The 20,094-nt window shown below is 39.7% G+C and overlaps 1 protein-coding gene and 1 long non-coding RNA gene across 6 annotated transcripts in view; one reads left to right on the forward strand and one right to left on the reverse strand.

Moving 5' to 3' along the window:
* sec24b (SEC24 homolog B, COPII coat complex component) overlaps positions 1–19,819 on the forward strand; it is a 125,872-nt gene extending 106,053 nt beyond the window's left edge. For 2 of the 5 annotated variants that reach the window (XM_062040042.1, XM_062040040.1), the window contains exons 9-24: positions 287–413; positions 494–603; positions 6,061–6,173; positions 6,246–6,364; positions 6,426–6,481; positions 6,571–6,777; positions 6,851–6,974; positions 8,902–9,060; positions 9,141–9,314; positions 12,842–12,952; positions 13,035–13,210; positions 16,647–16,784; positions 16,873–16,977; positions 17,107–17,199; positions 17,466–17,569; positions 19,044–19,819. In XM_062040042.1, the coding sequence (XP_061896026.1) occupies positions 287–413; positions 494–603; positions 6,061–6,173; positions 6,246–6,364; positions 6,426–6,481; positions 6,571–6,777; positions 6,851–6,974; positions 8,902–9,060; positions 9,141–9,314; positions 12,842–12,952; positions 13,035–13,210; positions 16,647–16,784; positions 16,873–16,977; positions 17,107–17,199; positions 17,466–17,569; positions 19,044–19,158 (2,031 nt within the window). In that variant the 3' untranslated portion in view covers positions 19,159–19,819. The remainder of the gene's footprint in view (positions 1–286; positions 414–493; positions 604–6,060; positions 6,174–6,245; positions 6,365–6,425; positions 6,482–6,570; positions 6,778–6,850; positions 6,975–8,901; positions 9,061–9,140; positions 9,315–12,841; positions 12,953–13,034; positions 13,211–16,646; positions 16,785–16,872; positions 16,978–17,106; positions 17,200–17,465; positions 17,570–19,043) is intronic. The other 3 variants (XM_062040043.1, XM_062040041.1, XM_062040039.1) reach the window with 2 other exon arrangements.
* LOC133645185 (uncharacterized) lies at positions 5,768–16,574 on the reverse strand. The gene is made up of 3 exons (XR_009824923.1): positions 16,550–16,574; positions 6,285–6,462; positions 5,768–6,190 (listed from the first exon to the last, which is right to left on the reverse strand). It is a non-coding gene; the product is annotated as an uncharacterized LOC133645185 (long non-coding RNA).
* Positions 19,820–20,094: the final 275 nt, after the last annotated feature.

Consider the following 20,094-nt stretch of genomic DNA (forward strand, 5'->3'; position numbering starts at 1 on the left):
AGATAACATATTCTTCTCGTGTTTGGTGCTCATAAACAGGCTCTTTAAAATATAGAAGGGATGATAAGGGGCAGCTAGTGTTTATTTTTAGAAGTGTGAGTTGGTAAGAGGGTCAGAAGGTCACGCATATTATGTAAGACGTAGACAAGCACATTAGGCGAGAAATGTAAGACCAGCCTTCCAGCAACGTTGACTTACTTGACTTCTTAAAAACAATTCATGTATACTCCCACAATCAGTGCCATGAATAATTTGAGCTACATCAAGTGTTCAAATGTGTCTGCAGCAATTACCGGTCATCACGTCCAACACCATAGTGCGCTGTCGCTCCTGCCGCACCTACATCAACCCCTTTGTCACCTTCCTGGACCAGCGCCGGTGGAAGTGTAACCTCTGCTATGGGGTCAATGACGGTACAAAACTCTTTAGGGACACGTTTGCTTTCTTGTGGCCTTGCAACGCGGAACACTCTTGTGCATTCTTCTTCTTCTAGTACCGGATGAGTTCATGTACAACCCGGTCACGCGGTCGTATGGCGAACCCCACAAGAGGCCAGAGGTCCAAAACGCCACCGTGGAGTTCATCGCTTCTTCAGACTACATGGTGAGAGGACTATCAATCAATCAAGCAATCAAACTTTATTTTTAAAGCGCTTTTCATAAATAAAAGAAATGCAACGCAAAGTGCTTTACAAAGTTAAAAACAATACCCCGGTGACCCGTATCCCCCATTATCACATACGTACGCACGGACACAGATACCAAACACAAACACACACACACACAACATACACACGGCGTGGCGAAGTTGGTAGAGTGGCCGTGCCAGCAATCGGAGGGTTGCTGGTTACTGGGGTTCAATCCCCACCTTCTACCATCCTAGTCACGTCCGTTGTGTCCTTGGGCAAGACACTTCACCCTTGCTCCTGATGGGTGCTGGTTAGCGCCTTGCATGGCAGCTCCCGCCATCAGTGTGTGAATGTGTGTGTGAATGGGTGAATGTGGAAATACTGTCAAAAGCGCTTTGAGTACCTTGAAGGTAGAAAAGCGCTATACAAGTATAACCCATTTATCATTTATTTATATGCAACTATATGGACCAATGAATGCATGGCTGAGTACAGAGGAGACATGTGAGTAAACACTATCACAGGAGCAATCTGCACTAGGAGATCATCAGACCATGGCCATGGAACGTTGGAAAATAAAAATAATAAAACTTGTAAAATAGTAAGAACCATGAGTAGAGATAAAGAATGAAATATACTAAGACATATGAAGACTAATAGAAATAACTACGGTACTTAATATCATAGACTTCCAGATTGCTTCTTGTGTGACAGTCCCAGGGTTTCCCCTTAATGTATTTGATTGTGGCGCTGCAAAACGGCAACATATTAGCCGCCACACCTCAAAAATTAGGTTGTTTTTTTTATGTGAAAACAGAATAAATTAAATACAATGTATTGGGGTACCAGAATGTATTTCAATAACTTTTCAAAAGAAAGGGCACCACAAATAAATTACATTATTGGCTTTATTTTGATTTAAAAAATGATGGTACGTTAAACATACGTTGCTTATAGCAATTCAAACATAATTTTGTCATTAAATAAGATAGTGAACATACTAGACAACTTTTCTTTTAGTAGTAAGTAAACAAACAAAGGCTCCTAATTGGCTGCTGACGTATGCAGTAACATATTGCGTCATTTATTCTATTGTTTTGTCAAAATGATGATGGATTATTAATCTACTTGTTTATTTACTTCTAATATTTGCTTACTTTCGGTTTTAACACGTTCTATCTACACTTCTGTTAAAATCTAATAATCACTTATTCTTCTGTTGTTTGGATACTTTACATAGGTTTTAGCCTGGTGATACTACAAATTCTGGTATCCAGTCCCAAGTAGTTACAGGGTCATACATTGGTCATAACTTTAGTTCTCCTGTGTCCAGGGACGTATTTCCTGAGTTTATAAACAATGAAAAAAATGACAAAAGAGTTTGTGATAGTAACAAATATCGACTATATATGGCTTGTACTTGGTATTGTTACAGTCAATGTCTGTGTACGGCATTTATTTACAATAAGGCGCGCTAGCTTGTTGTTATCGGTTAGCTATTGTATCCTCCTGTTGTGTGTAGTGAAGTATTTTTAGCTATTCCTCGTCCTGGAGGGATGATACTTGTAAGAAACATCGGGTTTTTTTCGCCATAGAGGCGAGGATTAGTGATTTAAAAGTAGCTAAAACCCTACCGACTGCGGATGTATGTTAGCCGCTACGTAGCTAACGACTAACCAGTGCAAGAGCTAAGCACCTCCGGGGCTTTATGGCTTCAACATTATCGTTAGTTTTTAAGCCAAAATGTGTCCATTCTCCCTTTTCTATCGCCACAATGTCTCTGCTTGTAAGTACTCTGTGCGTGTGCTTTGCCTAATATGCGCGTCTGGACGTTTTACCAGCAATGTCACCACAAAAAATAATAATTTCAGAAGAATTATAATACCGTTTTTTATTAATTAGTACCGTTATACCGTACAATGGATTAAGCAAAGCAATCAAAAAATGTACTAATATGATCCACTTCAAGAAACTCTGCAAACTTAAAGTGTTTACAAAGTACAAAGAAGAAGAACCATGATAAACATTCTGAATTTATTTCATCCATCCATTCATTCATTCTCAAAATAATCTTACTCATCTCAACACATGAAATGTAACTTACTTAACCAATTATTTATTTATTTATTTTTATTGTGATTACTTATGGAGTATTTTGTGAATAAATTGAGAACACGAAGTGAACAAAAGTTTTAGCAACAGTTATGTAACAGAAAAGGGGTAGGATTAAATAAGCTCTGCTTCTTCCTACTCCTTTTCGAACATGTTGAAAAGAGAAACTGGAAATTGTGATGTATCATGTTGTATGCACGCATGTTCCAAATAAACTCAAACTCAACTCAACTCAACCCTACAATGTATTGTGTATCGTCCAGAAGAAGACACACAAAGTCTGACTCTCTTTTTAGCTTTTTTTGCCAATATTATGCGAACAACGGGCCCAATTCCAACAAGTATTTCCTCTGTGCACACACACGTCTCCATGTTTCACTCCTAGACACACAACACTTCCTCATTCTCCTCGCTGACCACGGGAAAAATGAACATAACACACTAACGTACAGCCATCTACAAAACTTAAGATGACACCAGAAACAGATGCTGGAGTTGTTGTTAGTCGTTTTTAATAAAGAAAAAGTGACTAAATACACTCGAAAGCTCTAGAAAAGAAATTCAGAAAAGAAATTCTCAAAGTAGAAGAAGCAGCAACAATTGAAAAATAGACCAAAACGATATTATGTAAGAAATAATATATGTTAATACTAGAATTAATAATAATGTTTAAATAAAATATATGCATCATAGCAAATAATATGATGGCATCATATTGACCACGCCCCCACGGCCACAGGTATCTAGGGGAAACCTAGTGTTTTGGCATTCACCCGAGTGCAGCTGGGATAGGCTTCAGCACCCCCCGTAACCCTGAGAGGGACAAGCGGTAGAAAATGGATGGATGGATGGATAGACACAATCAAGCCTGGGTCAATAATATGAAAATTAACCCAATGACTTTGTAGGCATCGATAATTTGCCATGTTTGTGTGTGTTTTTTTTCTTTGTCTCTCGCTTCCAAACAGGGTGCAAGAGCTTTCACTCTGTGCAATGCTTTCGGCACCTGAGCGTGGTCATTCGGTTGCAGAATTAAAAGAACCGAGTGAACCGGTTCCTCTTGTCAGTCAACCGCAAGCTTTGTCTCTGTAAGTGCAGGCGGGACTGCTCGCTTCCGACAGCGAGGGAGCCTCACTAGCCACTGGTGAGAAGTTACAAAAATTAGGAGGGAAAAAATAGGGCCGTGCGGTTATTTGATCGTGATTAATTTCAGTTCAATCACAGCGATCAGCTGTTAGCAATTATTAACTCGATCAAACATGGCAGAAATGCCTGTTACAAGAGACTGCAGTAGTAAACAGTAGGGATCCAGCGGTACCCTGTATAATCCTGCACGGGACAATCCGCCTTTATGGGTCGTGGTCCTGTGTGTGTTTGTGTAAGCGAAGAAGTATGGTCAACACTTGCATAGAAGTTGAGGAGCAGCGACTTGAGTGACAGACTTGAGCCTCACTGACTGCTGGAGCGCACGTTGTGGCGTGTGCGGTACACCTGCCCTCAATGCGGACTTGCAGGCAGGCACAGAATGTCTATGTGACTGAACTGTTGATCCCGACTGGGAAAACAAACGTACCTACTAATTTAATCAGGAAAAAATACATTTTTATATGTAAATATTTGAAATCACACTTTTTGATTGTGTTTGCTCTGATTTGTATTTGACTTGTATTCTTTACTCGGATAATGATGCAAATTTTTGGATTTTGGCACATCTCTGAAGTGCTAAGATTATTGTGCTCATATCTTGCTAAGAACTGCTATATTTTTGTCTTTAGATCTTTGTGTAAACAAACCACTTGATGTAATATAACTTGAATGCTAAACACAGGGCTCAAATTTAATCACGGCAACTGCCGCGACAGCCCTCGTCTTTCGCCGTAATGCCCCCAAAATTGACCAACATTTGCGGGAAGAACATGCCGTGACCGCCCTTGACTTTTTACTTGTTAATGGACGAGGGATGTAACGGTAAACGTTATAATGATAATTTGCGATAAAATTCCCAATGATTAGTAATACCGTCTAATTTTTTAATTACCAAAAAAACTTCATTTATTAATGCATTTTCGGCAGAACGATGTCAGGCGCATGCGCACTAACGGTGTTTGGCTTGATAATCATGGCAGACAAGCTACACGTATTTTTCGGACTATAAGTCGCAGTTTTTTTCATAGTTTGGCCAGGGGTGCGACTTATACTCAGGAGCGACTTATGTGAGATATTATTAACACATTACCGTAAAATATCAAATAATATTATTTAGCTCATTCCCGTAAGAGACTAGACGTATAAGATTTCATGGGATTTAGCGATTAGGAGTGACAGATTGTTTGGTAAACTTATAGCATGTTCTATATGTTATAGTTATTTGAATGACTCTTACCATAATATGTTACGTTAACATACCAGGCACGTTCTCAGTTGGTTATTTATGAGTCATATAACGTACACTTATTCAGCCTGTTGTTCACTATTCTTTATTTATTTTAAATTGCCTTTCAAATGTCTATTTTTGGTGTTGGGTTTTATCAAATAAATTTCCCCAAAAAATGCGACTTATACTCCAGTGCGACTTAAATATGTTTTTTCCCTTCTTTATTATGCATTTTCGGCCGGAGCGACTTATACTCCGAAAAATACGATACATATAAATGTACATGACTTAAAAAAATATATTTAAAAAACAAAACTCCCTCTATCAAAATGTAAAAATAGATATAAAAGCATCATGAAATGACAAAAAGCTGACAAGTTAAAGAATAAAAAAACCCTGAATATTTTCTTTGAATATATGGATAACGTTTATCTATAGCCTTTTTATTAGACATTACAAATAACATGATGGTACTACGTTTACACCCCAACACTGCTTTAACTAATAATCAGTAATCATTAATTTTAATATTGATATCAATAATCTTAATTATTACTTTGGCCATAATTGGCAGCCCTAGATCTCATACATGAACACTATTTTTATCTATATGGACAAAAAGTGCAGTTACCTCTTATGGCCATCAGGTGCCATCTTTCAAAATATATATACCTCGAATGAAAATAATGTTTGTCTTGGTGCCCTTCTACTTTGCCTTGGTGCCCTAAAATAGGGGCCCTCCTTTAAGGCAACACTTGCCTTGACCTTAAAAAGTTAAAATACGAGGCCTGGAATCATGATGAAATAGTTGTTATATTGGACACTTCCCACAGGAAATTAATTCATTTTAGTTGAAGCGGTGGTGTTAGCATTAGATGTTCTGCATTGGAGAGTGGTGGCCACATATCACAGTTCCACTAATTAACATGCATCTTTGCAAGTTCAGTTGCGGCCCCCTCAGCCGGCCGTCTACCTGTTCGTGATGGACGTCTCCCACAACGCCGTGGAGTCAGGCTACCTGAAGTATTTCTGCGACTCGCTCCTGGAGAACCTGGATAAGTGAGTGTCGGGAAGACCTTCCGCCCAAAAAGAGAGAACAGAGGTTTGATTACGAAAGTTGATGTTCCCCAGGTTGCCCGGAGACTCCCGCACCAAGTTGGGCTTCCTCACGTTTGATAGCACCGTGCACTTCTACAACCTCCAGGAGGGGCTGTCGCAGCCGCAGATGCTGGTGGTGACAGATATAGACGGTATGAACCCCAGACATCATCTTCAAGTGACTGTCGCTCACTTCTTTTTTTTTCCTTCCAGATGTCTTCATACCATCTCATGACAGTCTAATGGTGAACTGGAAAGAGAGTGAAGAGGTAGACTTTTTTTTAGATTTTTTTTTTTGCATAATCTGTCCCTGTTTACATGAGAATAAATTGTATTTTTGTGTGCTCGGCGGGCGCAGCTAGTAAAGGACCTGCTGACCTCCCTGCCCTCCATGTTCAGCCAGAGCAAGGAGATGCACAGCGCGCTCGGCCCCGCCTTACAGGCCGCCTACAAACTCATGTCGTCCACTGGGGGGCGTGTCAGCGTGTTCCAGACACAGCTGCCCACGCTGGGCGCCGGTTCGCTGCAGTCCAGAGAGGACCGCAGTCAGCGGTCCAAAGCCAAGGTAGGGAAAATAGGAAATCTCTACGTATTGTTTGTAAGTATTTTTTCCATGCGTTTGTTGTGTATGCTGGCAGGGAGTGCAGCACCTTGGCCCTGCCACAGACTTCTATAAGAAATTTGCACTGGACTGCTCGGGGCAGCAAATCGGGGTTGATCTTTTCCTTCTCAGCTCTCAGTACTCCGACCTCGCCTCGCTGGGTAAGAGTCCCACCTTTCACCACTTGCTTCTCTCACAGTGTCCTAAAGGGAGTCCTGTTACGCAAAAACCAACTTTTTTAACTTATTGGTACCCGCTTATGTGTATTTGGGATTTGCATCTGAAATCAATAATTATTATACCGTATTTTCCAGACCATAGGGCGCACCGGATTATAAGGCGCACTGTTGATGAATGGTGTATTTTTGATCTTTTTTCATATAAAAGGCGCACCGTATTATAGGGCGCATTAAAGGAGTCATATTATTTATTAATTTTTTTCTAAATGTAAAAGACTTCCTTGTGGTCTACATAACATGTAATGGTGGTTCTTTGGTCAAACTGTTGCATAGATGATGTTTTACAGATCATCTTGAAGCCGCTTTCTGACAGTCGCTTCCGGATGTGCCGTTTTGTGGGCGGACTTATTTACGTGGCTCACCTTCGACAGCGTCTTCTCCCCGTCATCTTTGTTGTAGCGGTGTAGCGTGCAAGGACGGGGGTGGAAGAAGTGTCAAAAGATGGCGCTAACTGTTTTAATGACATTCAGACTTTACTTCAATCAATAACGGAGCAGCATCTCCTCATCCGGAAATGTTTCCCGTGAAAAAACGTCCGACCGGTTGTTGTTGTTTCCGGATGAGGAGATGTTGCTTTGTTATTGATTGAAGCAAAGTCTGAATGTCATTAAAACCGTTAGCTCCATCTGTTGGAGCCAGTTGGAGCCTATCTATATTATTTATTTATTAATTGTTTGACAATGAAATCAAATAATGTCAAGAATGATGTTAATGAATTATTGGATGTTTTAGATTTCATTGTGATTGACTAATTGTTTTCAGCTGCTCACGCTCCTACTGGTGAGCCACTTCCTCCTCCTATAATTAAGAAGACAGGACAGCTGGGTGCCCTTTGTCTGGCTATCATGTTGAAGGAGTGAGGAGTGAAACAGTTTGTTTACCGCTAAGACAAGTTATTTTGAAGCCACGCTAAATAAGTTATTTTGATTATGTTGAAGTCAACCACGGAGAATATTTTTTGTTTGTGAAAATGAATTATGATCATTTTGAATTTAGAAATATCTCCGTGAGTGCTTATTAAGGAATTTAGTGAGTCAAACACCTCCTCCTCAAGACTACTCTGCATTACTTTATTTTTATTTTTTCGAACTTTTGGAACGCGAGAGTAGCCGTTACACCATCTATTGACACTTCTTCCACTCCCGTCCTTGCACGCTACACCGCTACAACAAAGATGGCGGGGAGAAGACGCTTTCAAAGTGGAGCCACGTAAATAAGACCGCCCACAAAACAGCACATCCTGAAGCGAGGGTCAGAAAGTGACTTGAAGATGGTCTGTAAAACATAACCTATGCAACATTTTGACCAAAGAACCACATTAGACCATAAGGAAGTGTTTTAAATGTAGAAATAAATTAAAATAAAATTACTCCTCTAATGCGCCTTACAATCTGCCTTTTGTATTAAAATAAACCCGCTCTTTGACAGTGCGCCTTATAATCCGGTGCGCCCTAGGGTCCGAAAAATACGGTACCAAGTTTGTCTGAGTCTATATTATCTGGGATGTTGTGTTGTGGTGAAAGTCCCTTAAAATAGTTGACTTGTCCAAAGTGCAGGATTAAATCAAAAAAGCTAAAAAAAAAAAAAAACATTTCCGCCGGGCGGGTGCGAATGCTTACTGAGCGTGGTGAGGAGGGGTTCATTTGCAATTCCAAGTCCGTCGCTCAAAACAAACCGTTTTTAAAGGGAGAAGGAAAATGGCTTGAAAATAGGTCTGTAAAAATATTTTTACACATTTTTCACCAAAGAACCACCATTACATGTTATGTAGACCACAATGAAGGGTTTAAAATGTCGAAAAAAATCATGATATGACCCCTTTAAATGTGTCCCTCGCTTTGCATTCCAGCTTGTATATCCAAATACTCTGCCGGCAGCATCTTCTACTACCCCTCCTTCCATCACATCCACAATCCAGCTCAGCTGGAGAAGTTCCAGAAGGATCTGGAGCGCTACCTCGCCAGGAAGATGGGCTTCGAGGCAGTAATGAGAATACGATGCACTAAAGGTTTGCCCTCCCTCCCTAAATATAGTGTGGTAATATAGTCTGTGCCGCTTTTAAATAGCTGACTTTCGTCGTCCCCGTAGGTTTATCCATCCATACCTTCCACGGTAACTTCTTTGTACGCTCCACCGACCTGCTGTCCCTTGCTAACGTAAACCCGGACTCGGCCTTCGCTGTCCAAATGTCAATCGACGACTCTCTGGCGGACTCTTCTCTGGCGTGCTTCCAGGCAGCGCTCCTCTACACCTCCTGTAAAGGTGAGTCCCGGGGTGATGCAGAGCACCGGAAGGGCCCTATTGAAATTGCTGTTAGGACATTCAACGGTGCAATGTGAGCGTAGCCATTATGAGGATACGAATGCAACACTAGCAAAAGTATGTGAGCTAAAGTGCTAATATTACACTCACATGTTAACAGCAAAATCATGAAAAACTAAGTGATCAATCTTACAGCTAGTACGTTAGTTGGAAGAAATACAGGCTTTATTTATATGAAATGAAGCTTCTTTTTTAATGCTATTTTTAAACAAAGCTGCCCTTCATTTTGCGAAGTCAGAATCAAAGGCGTTATAATGTAAGGTCTTACTAGGGCTGGTCGATAGGGCTGAAAACTGTATCACAATGTAAGTTTGTTATATCGGTCTATATCAGGGGTCGGCAACCAAAAACGTTGCAAGAGCCATATTGGACCAAAAATGCAAAAAACTAATCTGTCTGGAGCCGCAAAAAATGAAAAGCCGTATATAAGTCTTATAATGAAAGCAACACATGACGTAAGTGTCTATATTAGCTATAATAGCCTACTATCAAAATGACTATGTGTCGCAGGCTAAAGCAAATCTTCGTTGACAGAAATGTTGAAATGTAATATTCTACACATTTTTACATTAGAAACCATTTGTAAATTAGAAGCTTCTCAGATGGTGAGAACTCCTGGAAATGACTGGCTTAGATTGGTCAAAGGTATAGATTACAATTATTTACAATATTATTACAATCTTTGGCAAGCTAGGTAATGTTTGCTGTAGTCTGGAACAACATGGCACACAAACAACTATCTGAATTGCAGCCAATGTTACAGACAGATAATGTGTCATGAGACATGCAAAACTAAATAATATACAAAGAGGATAAAAGTAAAGGATATTAAATGAGCTCAAATATACCTACAAATAAGGGCATTATGATGCAATATGTACATACAGCTAGCCTAAATAGCATGTTAGCATTGATTAGCTTGCAGTCATGCACAGACCAAATGACGTTATCTAGCGACTTTTAGGACAGCCATTACCATGAATTGATTAACGTGGACCCCGACTTAAACAAGTTGAAAAACTTATTGGGGTGTTACCATTTAGTGGTCAATTGTACGGTATATGTACTGTACTGTGCAATCTACTAATAAAAGTCTCAATCAATCAATCAAGCCAATAGCTACTATCCTTGCTGAGGAGTTTGCAACACTGACCAAAACCGCGAGTGCCTTTGTTCATGCAACCGACCAACGTTCATTCTTTTCGGTTTCTTCCCGACCAAGAAAATATATATTTATTGAACGCATTTTATAACACCATATACAGTACAGGCCAAAAGTTTGGACACACTTTGTCATAAATCGATGAGTTTTCTTTATTTTCATGACTATTTACATTGTAGATTGTCACTGAAGGCATCAAAACTATGAATGAACACATGTGGAGTTATGTACTTAACAAAAAAAAGGTGAAATAACTGAAAACATGTTTTATATTCTAGTTTCTCCAAAATAGCCACCCTTTGCCCTGATTACTGCTTTGCACACTCCTGGCATTCTCTCGATGAGCTTCAAGCACACCTGTGAAGTGAAAACCATTTCAGGTGACTACCTTTTGAAGCTCATCAAGAGAATGCCAAAAGTGTGCAAAAAAGTAATCAGCGCAAAGGGTGGCTATTTTGAAGAAACTAGAATATAAAACATGTTTTCAGTTATTTCACCTTTTTTTGTTAAGTACATAACTCCACATGTGTTCATTCATAGTTTTGATGCCTTCAGTGACAATCTACAATGTAAATAGTCATGAAAATAAAGACAACGCATTGAATGAGGAGAAGGTGTGTCCCAATGTTTGGCCTGTACTGTATATTGATGTTGTTTAATTGGCCCAGCTCTAGGTCTTACTACATATTCCATTTGAGTTTGTTATTAAGGTTAGGCGAAATAAGTGTTAAGTTCAGCCTAAACCCTTTCAATCTGTAGAATTGTCAATTTATGGATGTAGAATTGTTTTTGTTTATTTCATTAAACACTGACCAAAGAAATAAACAACATTTTAGATTGTGTTCATTCATGAAAAGCCGTTACTTCAAAACAAATGTTTGAAAGCCTCTTCTCTCAAAGTGTAACAAACCAGTGAGGGATAGGGATGATGTTTGATAAGAAATTATCGAGTTCGAGTCTATTATCGAATCCTCTTATCGAACCGATTCCTTATCGATTCTCTTATCGAGTCCAGATAGGTTGTTGTATATGGAAAAAAACACACAATATTTGGTTTAACAAAAGCTAACTTTTATTATATAAGAAAACAATTTAATCTAATAAATAAATAAATATTGACTGTTACCCCCCTAAAAAAAAAAATAAAAAAAAAATAAACATTGACTGTTGTTACCCAAAGAATATTAAGTGGGATTTTTCAGAAAAACAAATATATACAGTAACACAAAAACAACCTGTCTCTGTGATCACTATAGGTGTATAAATAATAATATAGTGTTAAATAAAATCAGTCCCTTGGGCACAACACTGGAAATAATACAGTTCTACAAAAAGTGCAATTCTGCCGCTATTTGACATAACTGTTTATGATGCTTTGACATTTTTGCACTTTAAAGAAAGAAAGAAAATTCTATGAAGAGAAAAGTTGTTTGCAAATGTGGTTGCAATGCTAAAAAATGAAAAGTTAAAGCTAAAAAAAGAAATACACTTTATTGAGTTAACATTATTTTTTTATAGGGGGAAAGATGTTATGAGCTAGGGAATATAACAACTACACTACCCATCATGCAACAGGAGTGACGAGCATGTGCGGTAGCCCCGAAAAGTGTTGCATGTCGTCACCCGTGAAAGTAAACGTCAAGAACTCAGCCAACACGCCTCGTCTGCATTATTTATAATTAGACAGACAACACATATACAGTGTGAAAAACAAAAGTTAAAAAAGGGAGATGTGTTGTATATATATGTGTGTGCTGCGGTTGCTTTAAGAACGTTGCGCCAGCTGCCGTAAAGGAGGTGCGTTGCTAGCCTGGTTGCTATGTTTCCGGTGGGTCGTAAAAGTGTTCTTCATGAGTTTGTACCCTGCTCAAATCTCTCAGTAAAGTTATTCATTGGATTATACCTTTTGTTTTGAACTTTATTACACCTTGGAGCGCTTTTTCCCGTCCATTGTTTTCCTGCTTTCGCTATCTGCGCCTAATGACTGAGCTACGTGACTGATTTATCGTGATGTCACACGGAGCATTTCTGGTCGGGACGGGATTCGTTCCGAGGGATTCGAATAAAGAACCAACTCTTTTCTTTACTATAGTGGTCTCGATAACGGGTACCGGTTCTCAAAAAGGGATTCGAGTCCGAGGACTCGGTTATTTTCTTATCGAACAACCGGGAAAACCGGTTTCGAGTATCATCCCTAGTGAGGGAGGAGATAGATTGTCACGTTATTGATCCTAGGGACACATAGTAGGTCATTTTTGCAAAATAGAGGACATTAAAGGTCGCCTCTGCCTGTCTAATGCCACAGGAAAGAGGCGTATCCGCGTCCACACCCTTTGTCTGCCTGTGGTCAACCAGCTGAGTGACGTGTATGCTGGTGCCGACGTCCAGGCCATTACTTGTCTGCTCGCCAACATGGGTGAGCCACCAACATTTGCCTTTCAAAGTGAGCTCCAAAGTCCTTGTGGCGAGGTGTCATCTCTATTCTGTTTATATCGCAGCAATCGACCGCTCCATATCATCCAGCCTTTCGGACGCCCGTGACGCCCTGTTGAACGCGGCGGTGGACTTTGTGAGCGCCTACAAGAGCAACGTGTCCAACCTGCAGCAGTCCGGCCTGGTGGTGCCCGCCGTCATGCGCCTTTTCCCTCTCTACATCCTGTCTCTGCTCAAACAGGTGCGCGCCTACCTTTCATACGTCATACAATCCGCCTTAAAGAGAACTGCACTTTTTCTGGAATGTTGCCTACAATTCACAATCCTTATGAGGGACAGGAACACATGTCTTTTTTATGCATTCTAACTCGTAAATAAAAGTTTAATGAGACCATAAAACCCAATAAATAACCAACAATACTCTGTTTACATTTCCTGACCTGAATATTAACCAAGTATTAGCGACTATAATGGGTAATAACTAGAGATGTCCGATAATGGCTTTTTTGCCGATATTCCGATATTGTCCAACTCTTAATTACCAATTCTGATATCAACCGATACCGATATATACAGTCGTGGAATTAACACATTATTATGCCTAATTTTGTTGTGATGCCCCGCTGGATGCATTAAACAATGTAACAAGGTTTTCCAAAATAAATCAATTCAAGTTATGGAAAAAAGTGCCAACATGGCACTGCCATATTTATTATTGAAGTCACAAAGTGCATTCTTTTTTTAACATGCCTCAAAACAGCAGCTTGGAATTTGGGACATGCTCTCCCTGAGAGAGCATGAGGAGGTTGAGGTAGGGGGTAGCGGGGGGTGTATATTGTAGCGTCCCGGAAGAGTTAGTGCTGCAAGGGGTTCTGGGTATTTGTTCTGTTGTGTTTATGTTGTGTTACGGTGCGGATGTTCTCCCGAAATGTGTTTGTCATTCTTGTTTGGTGTGGGTTCACAGTGTGGCGCATATTTGTAACAGTGTTAAAGTTGTTTATACGGCCACCCTCAGTGTGACCTGTATGGCTGTTGACTAAGTATGATTTGCATTCACTTGTGTGTGTAAAAATTTGTAGGTATTATGTGACCGGGCTGGCATGCAAAGGAGGTGCTTTTAAGGCACGCCCCCAATATTGTTGTCTGGGTGGAAATCGGGAGAATGGTTGCCCCGGGAGATTTTCGGGAGGGCACTGAAATTCGGGAGTCTCCCGGGAAAATCGGGAGTGTTGGCAAGTATGACTGGGAGACGCAACTGCTCTGTACTTCTCCCTACGTCCGTGTACCACTCCGTACAGCAGCGTTTTAAAAAGTCATACATTTTACTTTTTGAAACCGATACCGATAATTTCCGATATTACATTTTAAAGCATTTATCGGCCGATAATATCGGCAGTCCGATATTATCGGACATCTCTAGTAATAACCTACATTTCAGTGGCGTAGTGGTTAGAGTGTCCGCCCTGAGATCGGTAGGTTGGAGTTCAAATCCCAGCCGAGTCATACCAAAGACTATAAAAATGGGACCCATAACCTCCCTGCTTGGCACTCAGCAACAAAGGGTTGGAGTTGGGGGTTAAATCACCAAAATGATTCCCGGGCGCGGCGCCGCTGCTGCCCACTGCTCCCCAAGGGGATGGGACAAATGCAGAGGACAAATTTCACCACATCTAGTGTGTGTGACAATCATTGGTACTTTAATCTTAATCTTTAGTGGCACATTGATCAGAAAGCGGTAACTTCCTTCTGCTGCTGTATTGACATCATCAGCTGGTGAGCTGCTGCATCACCTCTGGGCCTATGAAAGTTACATCTAGATCATAAATCATGTCTCTCACCTTGATACTAAAAGGATGTGGACGTGAACGAGAAGTCGATACTTTTACAGCCAACTTAGACCGGGAAATGGTGAAAAAGACCCGAAAAGACACTTCATTCCACCCCCCTTTTTTCATCGCAAGGATTACATGTCATTCTGCGCCGTTTTGTGGGCGGTCTTATTTACGTGGCTCACTTTCGACAGCGTCTTCTCCCCGTCATCTTTGTTGTAGCGGTGTAGCGTGCAAGGACGGGAGTGGAAGAAGTGTCAAAAGATGGAGCTAACTGTTTTAATGACATTCCGACTTTACTTCAATCAATAACAGAGCAGCATCTCCTCATCCGGAAGCAACAACGGAAATGTGTCCCGTGAAAAAATGTTTGACCGGAACTCTCTAATAACTAAAGTTCCTTGGGTGAATAATGTAAACTCACTACACCTGTATCTTTTAGCACTTTCATGGTGAGTTTACTGACAGATATAAGTAAGAACTTTATACTACTTTTTATTAGAAATGGCAACAGCGGAGGATGAATGTCCCATAACAAGAACATAGAGAAAAAGAAGAAGCTTATCGACTACGGTGTTGGTACGGACTACAAAGGCGGAGGCGCGCAATTCATGCAGATCCCAAATGCAGATCAGCAGGTACCAGAAGGTAAGAAAAGTTGCTTTAGCATAATATTGCGAAACAAAACGCCAGATAATACAGATTAACCTTATACACACACCATAATAATACTCGAATGTTGAAGCACAGTACAATCCATCAAGCGGTGCGGCTTCATAGCTTACCAAAGTCGTACTAAAACATTTTGATAGATTTTTGAGCGCTGTGTGCAATGTTCTATATTTTCAATGAAACATATAAAATGTTGGTGTTGTTTACTTGAGTCATATTGCCATCATATTGCAGCCTACACGTATCTCTTATGTGTGATTGCCAAATACTGGTCACATTTATCATTTCAGCATATACCAAATAAAATAGTTTCGAGGTCAGTAAGCACAACCAAAATGATTCCGTACATTATGTGCACTGGGTTATAAGGCGCACTGTCGAGTTTTGAGAAAATGAAAGGATTTTAAGTGCGCCTTATAGTCCGAAAAATATGGTATATGATCATTGATGGAGGTGTTTGGATGTTTTTTTCAGCGCTTTATAGGCAAAATAGAGTGGCTCCATTGTAAGTAGACTTTTGTCTTTTTTTTATTTACCGTATTTTTTGGACTATAAGTCGCAGTTTTTTTCATAGTTTGGCCGTGGGTGCGACTTATACTCAGGAGCGACTTATGTGTGAAATTGTTAACACATTACCGTAAAATATCAAATAATATTATTTAGCTCATTCCCGTAAAAGACTAGACGTATAAGATTTCATGGGATTTAGCGATTAGGAGTGACAGATTGTTTGGTAAACGTATAGCATGTTCTATATGTTATAGTTATTTGAATGACTCTTACCATAATATGTTACGTTAACATACCAGGCACGTTATCAGTTGGTTATTTATGCCTCATATAACTTACACTTATCCAGCCTGTTGTTCACTATTCTTTATTTATTTTAAATTGCCTTTCAAATGTCTATTCTTGGTGTTGGCTTTTATCAACTAAATTTCCCCCAAAAATGCGACTTATACTCCAGTGCGACTTGTTTTTTTCCTTCTTTATTATGCATTTTCGGCAGGTGCGACTTATACTCCGAAAAATACGGTACTAGTTAGAATGCATTAAAAAAAAACTTCTTCTGGTCTTACGTAAGATTTGTGAATGATAGGCAAAATTCCCCCCAAAAAGTGCAGTTCCTCTTTAAATGGTGATTCGATTTTTCTAAACTGCAATTGTCTCCCTCAGAAAGCGTTTCAAACGGGGACGAGCACGCGCCTGGACGAGCGCGTCTTCGCCATGTGCGAGTTCAAGACGCAGCCGCTGCAGCAGCTGATGCGGATGGTTCACCCCGACCTCTACCGCCTGGACAACATGTCTGACCAGGCGAGCGAGCACGAGAGCCAGATCCAACCAAACCTCAAATGATCCTTCAGAGTAAAAAAAAAATGCAACGTCTGCATTTGTCCTGCAGGGGGCGCTCCACCTCAACGATGCACTGGTCCCGCAACCTCCTCTGCTCCACTTGTCCGCGGAGAGGCTGAGCCGAGATGGAGCGTTCCTCATGGACTGCGGCAGCGTACGTTTCAGCCTCCTTGCAGCTCCACTGCGATGTGTTCAATGACCTCAACCCTTTCTGGCTAACAAACATGTCTTCAGTTCCATTTGTATAGCGACTAATTGAGGTCTTTTCCCCGCATGCATCCAGGTGTTTTACCTGTGGGTCGGCAAATGCTGCAATGAGATGTTCATCCGAGACGTTCTGGACTACCCCAACTACGAGTCAATCCCCCCAAACATGGTCAGTGCTAGAAAGTGCTCTGCATTTTGTGCTAGTGCAAAAAAAAAAAAAAAAGCAACATGCAGCAAATGAGACTTGCTGGTGCTGCCTTTTTACCTCTAGAATGTTCGGACAGCAGCCGTCAGCGTGTTTAGGGGCGGGGCTGATGCTTCCCAGAGCCACCTACATACCAAACATTCCACATTTCTGTGTACCGCATTGTGCAACTGCAGCTTGTTGTTGTTTTGTTTTGGTTTTTCACTGTGATGGGTTTTTTTTTTTGGCAGAGTTGCATTCCTGAGCTGCAAACGCCGCTGTCGGAAAGGCTGAGAGCGTTCCTGGACTGGCTGCAGGACAACCGAGCGTTCAGTTCCATCGTGCATGTACTCAAGTAAGCGTGAACATGCATCTCAGTAAGACCCAATCCGTGTGTCGTTCATACAGTAAAGTCATGTACGCACAACTTTTGACAATTAAAAAAAAAAAGTGGTCTCAGTGCTTGATGGAAACGTGGTCGGTTAAAAACACCACAGAAGACGTCATCAGCTTTTCTTACAATCAAGCTCTTGAGAGGAAGTTCGTCTTTCTTCCTGACTGACGACAAGGGCGGCTGCTTCCTCAGAGAATCCATTGTTTGTCCTTCCTCAGTGCCATTGTTGTGTTACCAGTGCACAGCTGGACTGACACACAAATAAAGAGCCAAGTACAATCTTTCTGTGCAGATAAAAACTAGTAATAATTCAAAGGTTTTTACTTTGCCAGGAAAACACATTGAAATATTTTTTACGGATATTTTTTTTTTTTTTTAATTCCTGACAAATTACAATTTTTGTAAATTACTATTTATTTTTTACATTGCAAAGTTAGATGCAAAGTCAAATCCTGTGAAAATATTAAATGTGTTGTTTTTTTTGTAAATATATAATTAAAAATATACAAGTAAAAGAAGTAATATAAAATAAAGATATATATATACATCCGTGCATGTATAAATTGTATCTGTATTATTGTCCAAACAGCTAGGTTGTAAAAAAATATATATACTATACAAAATACTGTATAACTATAAACATGTTACAGAATAAATCGTATACATTCATAAATATTGTCTTTATATTTATCAATGTATTACATATTTTTGTTTTTATTTTTAATGATTTTTTTAGATTTTACAAGGGAAAAAATTATATAAAAAATATATGTATGTATATATATATATATATATATATATATATATATATATATATATATATATACACTGTGTATGTGTATATATAAGTATGTGTACGTATATAAATATATATATATACTGTGTGTGCATATGTTTATAATATATAAATACACACATTTATATATAACATTAAAAATGATATGATGTATAAAACATTAAACAATCACAGACACCCCACCCCCACACGTTAAAATTATATTGTCGATATATATATATTATATATATTATTTTTACTATATATATAAATATATATATATATATATGTATGTATATAATTTTTAGATTTTGCACGCTGGGGAAATACGTTCATTTTTTATACATTTCATCACATTTTATAAAATTAATGGAATGTTCAACACAACTCCAAACCCATGTTACTGAATGAATCTTATAAATTAAAATATATGAGTATTGCAGTTATATTTATTATTATTATTATTATTATATATGTTTATATTTTAAATATTATAGTAAAAGTATAATTTCAAAAACATTAAAAAAAGGGGACAGGATGTTTAACACAGTCATCGCACCCCTCACCACCAATAAAATCTCTACTTTTTATAAGGAAATCTGAATTCACTGTACATCGCAATCATTCAATGTAAAATTCTTTGTCTTTCTCCATATTTAGGGATGACGCCTCCGCCAACGCGACCTTCTTCCAGCACCTGGTGGAAGATCGGTCGGAGTCGGGGTCGTCCTACTGTGAGTTCTTGCAGCACATCCAGCAGCAGGTGTCCTCATAGGCTGCCATCTTTCTGGATGGTAAGCAGGAACACTAGCCGTTTTGTTTTTTTAAAGTCTGGCTCTTATTGGACCAAGCGGGGTCGAGAAACGATGAAGGAACCTCCACCGCTGACTCGTAGCTTTTCCACTAATTGCTCATGTGGGACTTGAAGGGAAAATTGAGCCAAGAAGATGCCACTTTTGTCGTGAGGCTCCCTCGTAGCGCTTTAGTGCTGTCTTCTTTTTTATTTTTATTCTTTTTCATTTTAGAAGATTTTACTAAAAGGAAGACTGAACACACTGGAGAGAAGATTTTCACTGGCATGCGCTCTTGAAGAACCATGGTTGTTTCGATTGCTAGCAATGGGACTTTGACCCTCATTCGCTCCCTAATTCTGACCAATCACGGGGAAAAACCCTCCCCCTTTGTTTTTGTTTTCTTCCGAGACGCTATAAATGTATGCTATCCTCTTTGTAACTACTGAAAAAAATCTTTTATGTGCGATAATTTATGAAGCAGCTTAATAAATAAAAAGGACAAACCAAACCTGACAGACTTTTAATCCCACCATCTAGTGCAAAAGCTGTCATTACATCATAACACCGTGTTTCCACTCCGCTCATGTCCCGCCCTCGCTGCATCATTCGCCCACTCCCCAATGACCTCATCACTCCTTCAGCCATTTAATAGAAGGCTTGACCTCATGAAAAATAGCTCTTCCATGCTACAGGACTGTAAACAAACACTGACATAGGACTCTTTTGCACAAAATAGTCCCATCGGGGACGTCGTTTAACGACCAATCGCATATTGTTACTGGAATTGTAGCGATTTTTTACGCACAATATTTTTAAGGTTCACAGAGAGCAGTACTGTGGGAAATTTTATTTAACGACCGCTGTTTGCGCTAGGAATTTTCAAAATGGGGTCATAAATATGGGGTCCCACTTTTTTG

Source organism: Entelurus aequoreus, linkage group LG28, assembly GCF_033978785.1.
Source record: "Entelurus aequoreus isolate RoL-2023_Sb linkage group LG28, RoL_Eaeq_v1.1, whole genome shotgun sequence".
In the NCBI taxonomy this organism is placed as follows: domain Eukaryota; kingdom Metazoa; phylum Chordata; class Actinopteri; order Syngnathiformes; family Syngnathidae; genus Entelurus; species Entelurus aequoreus.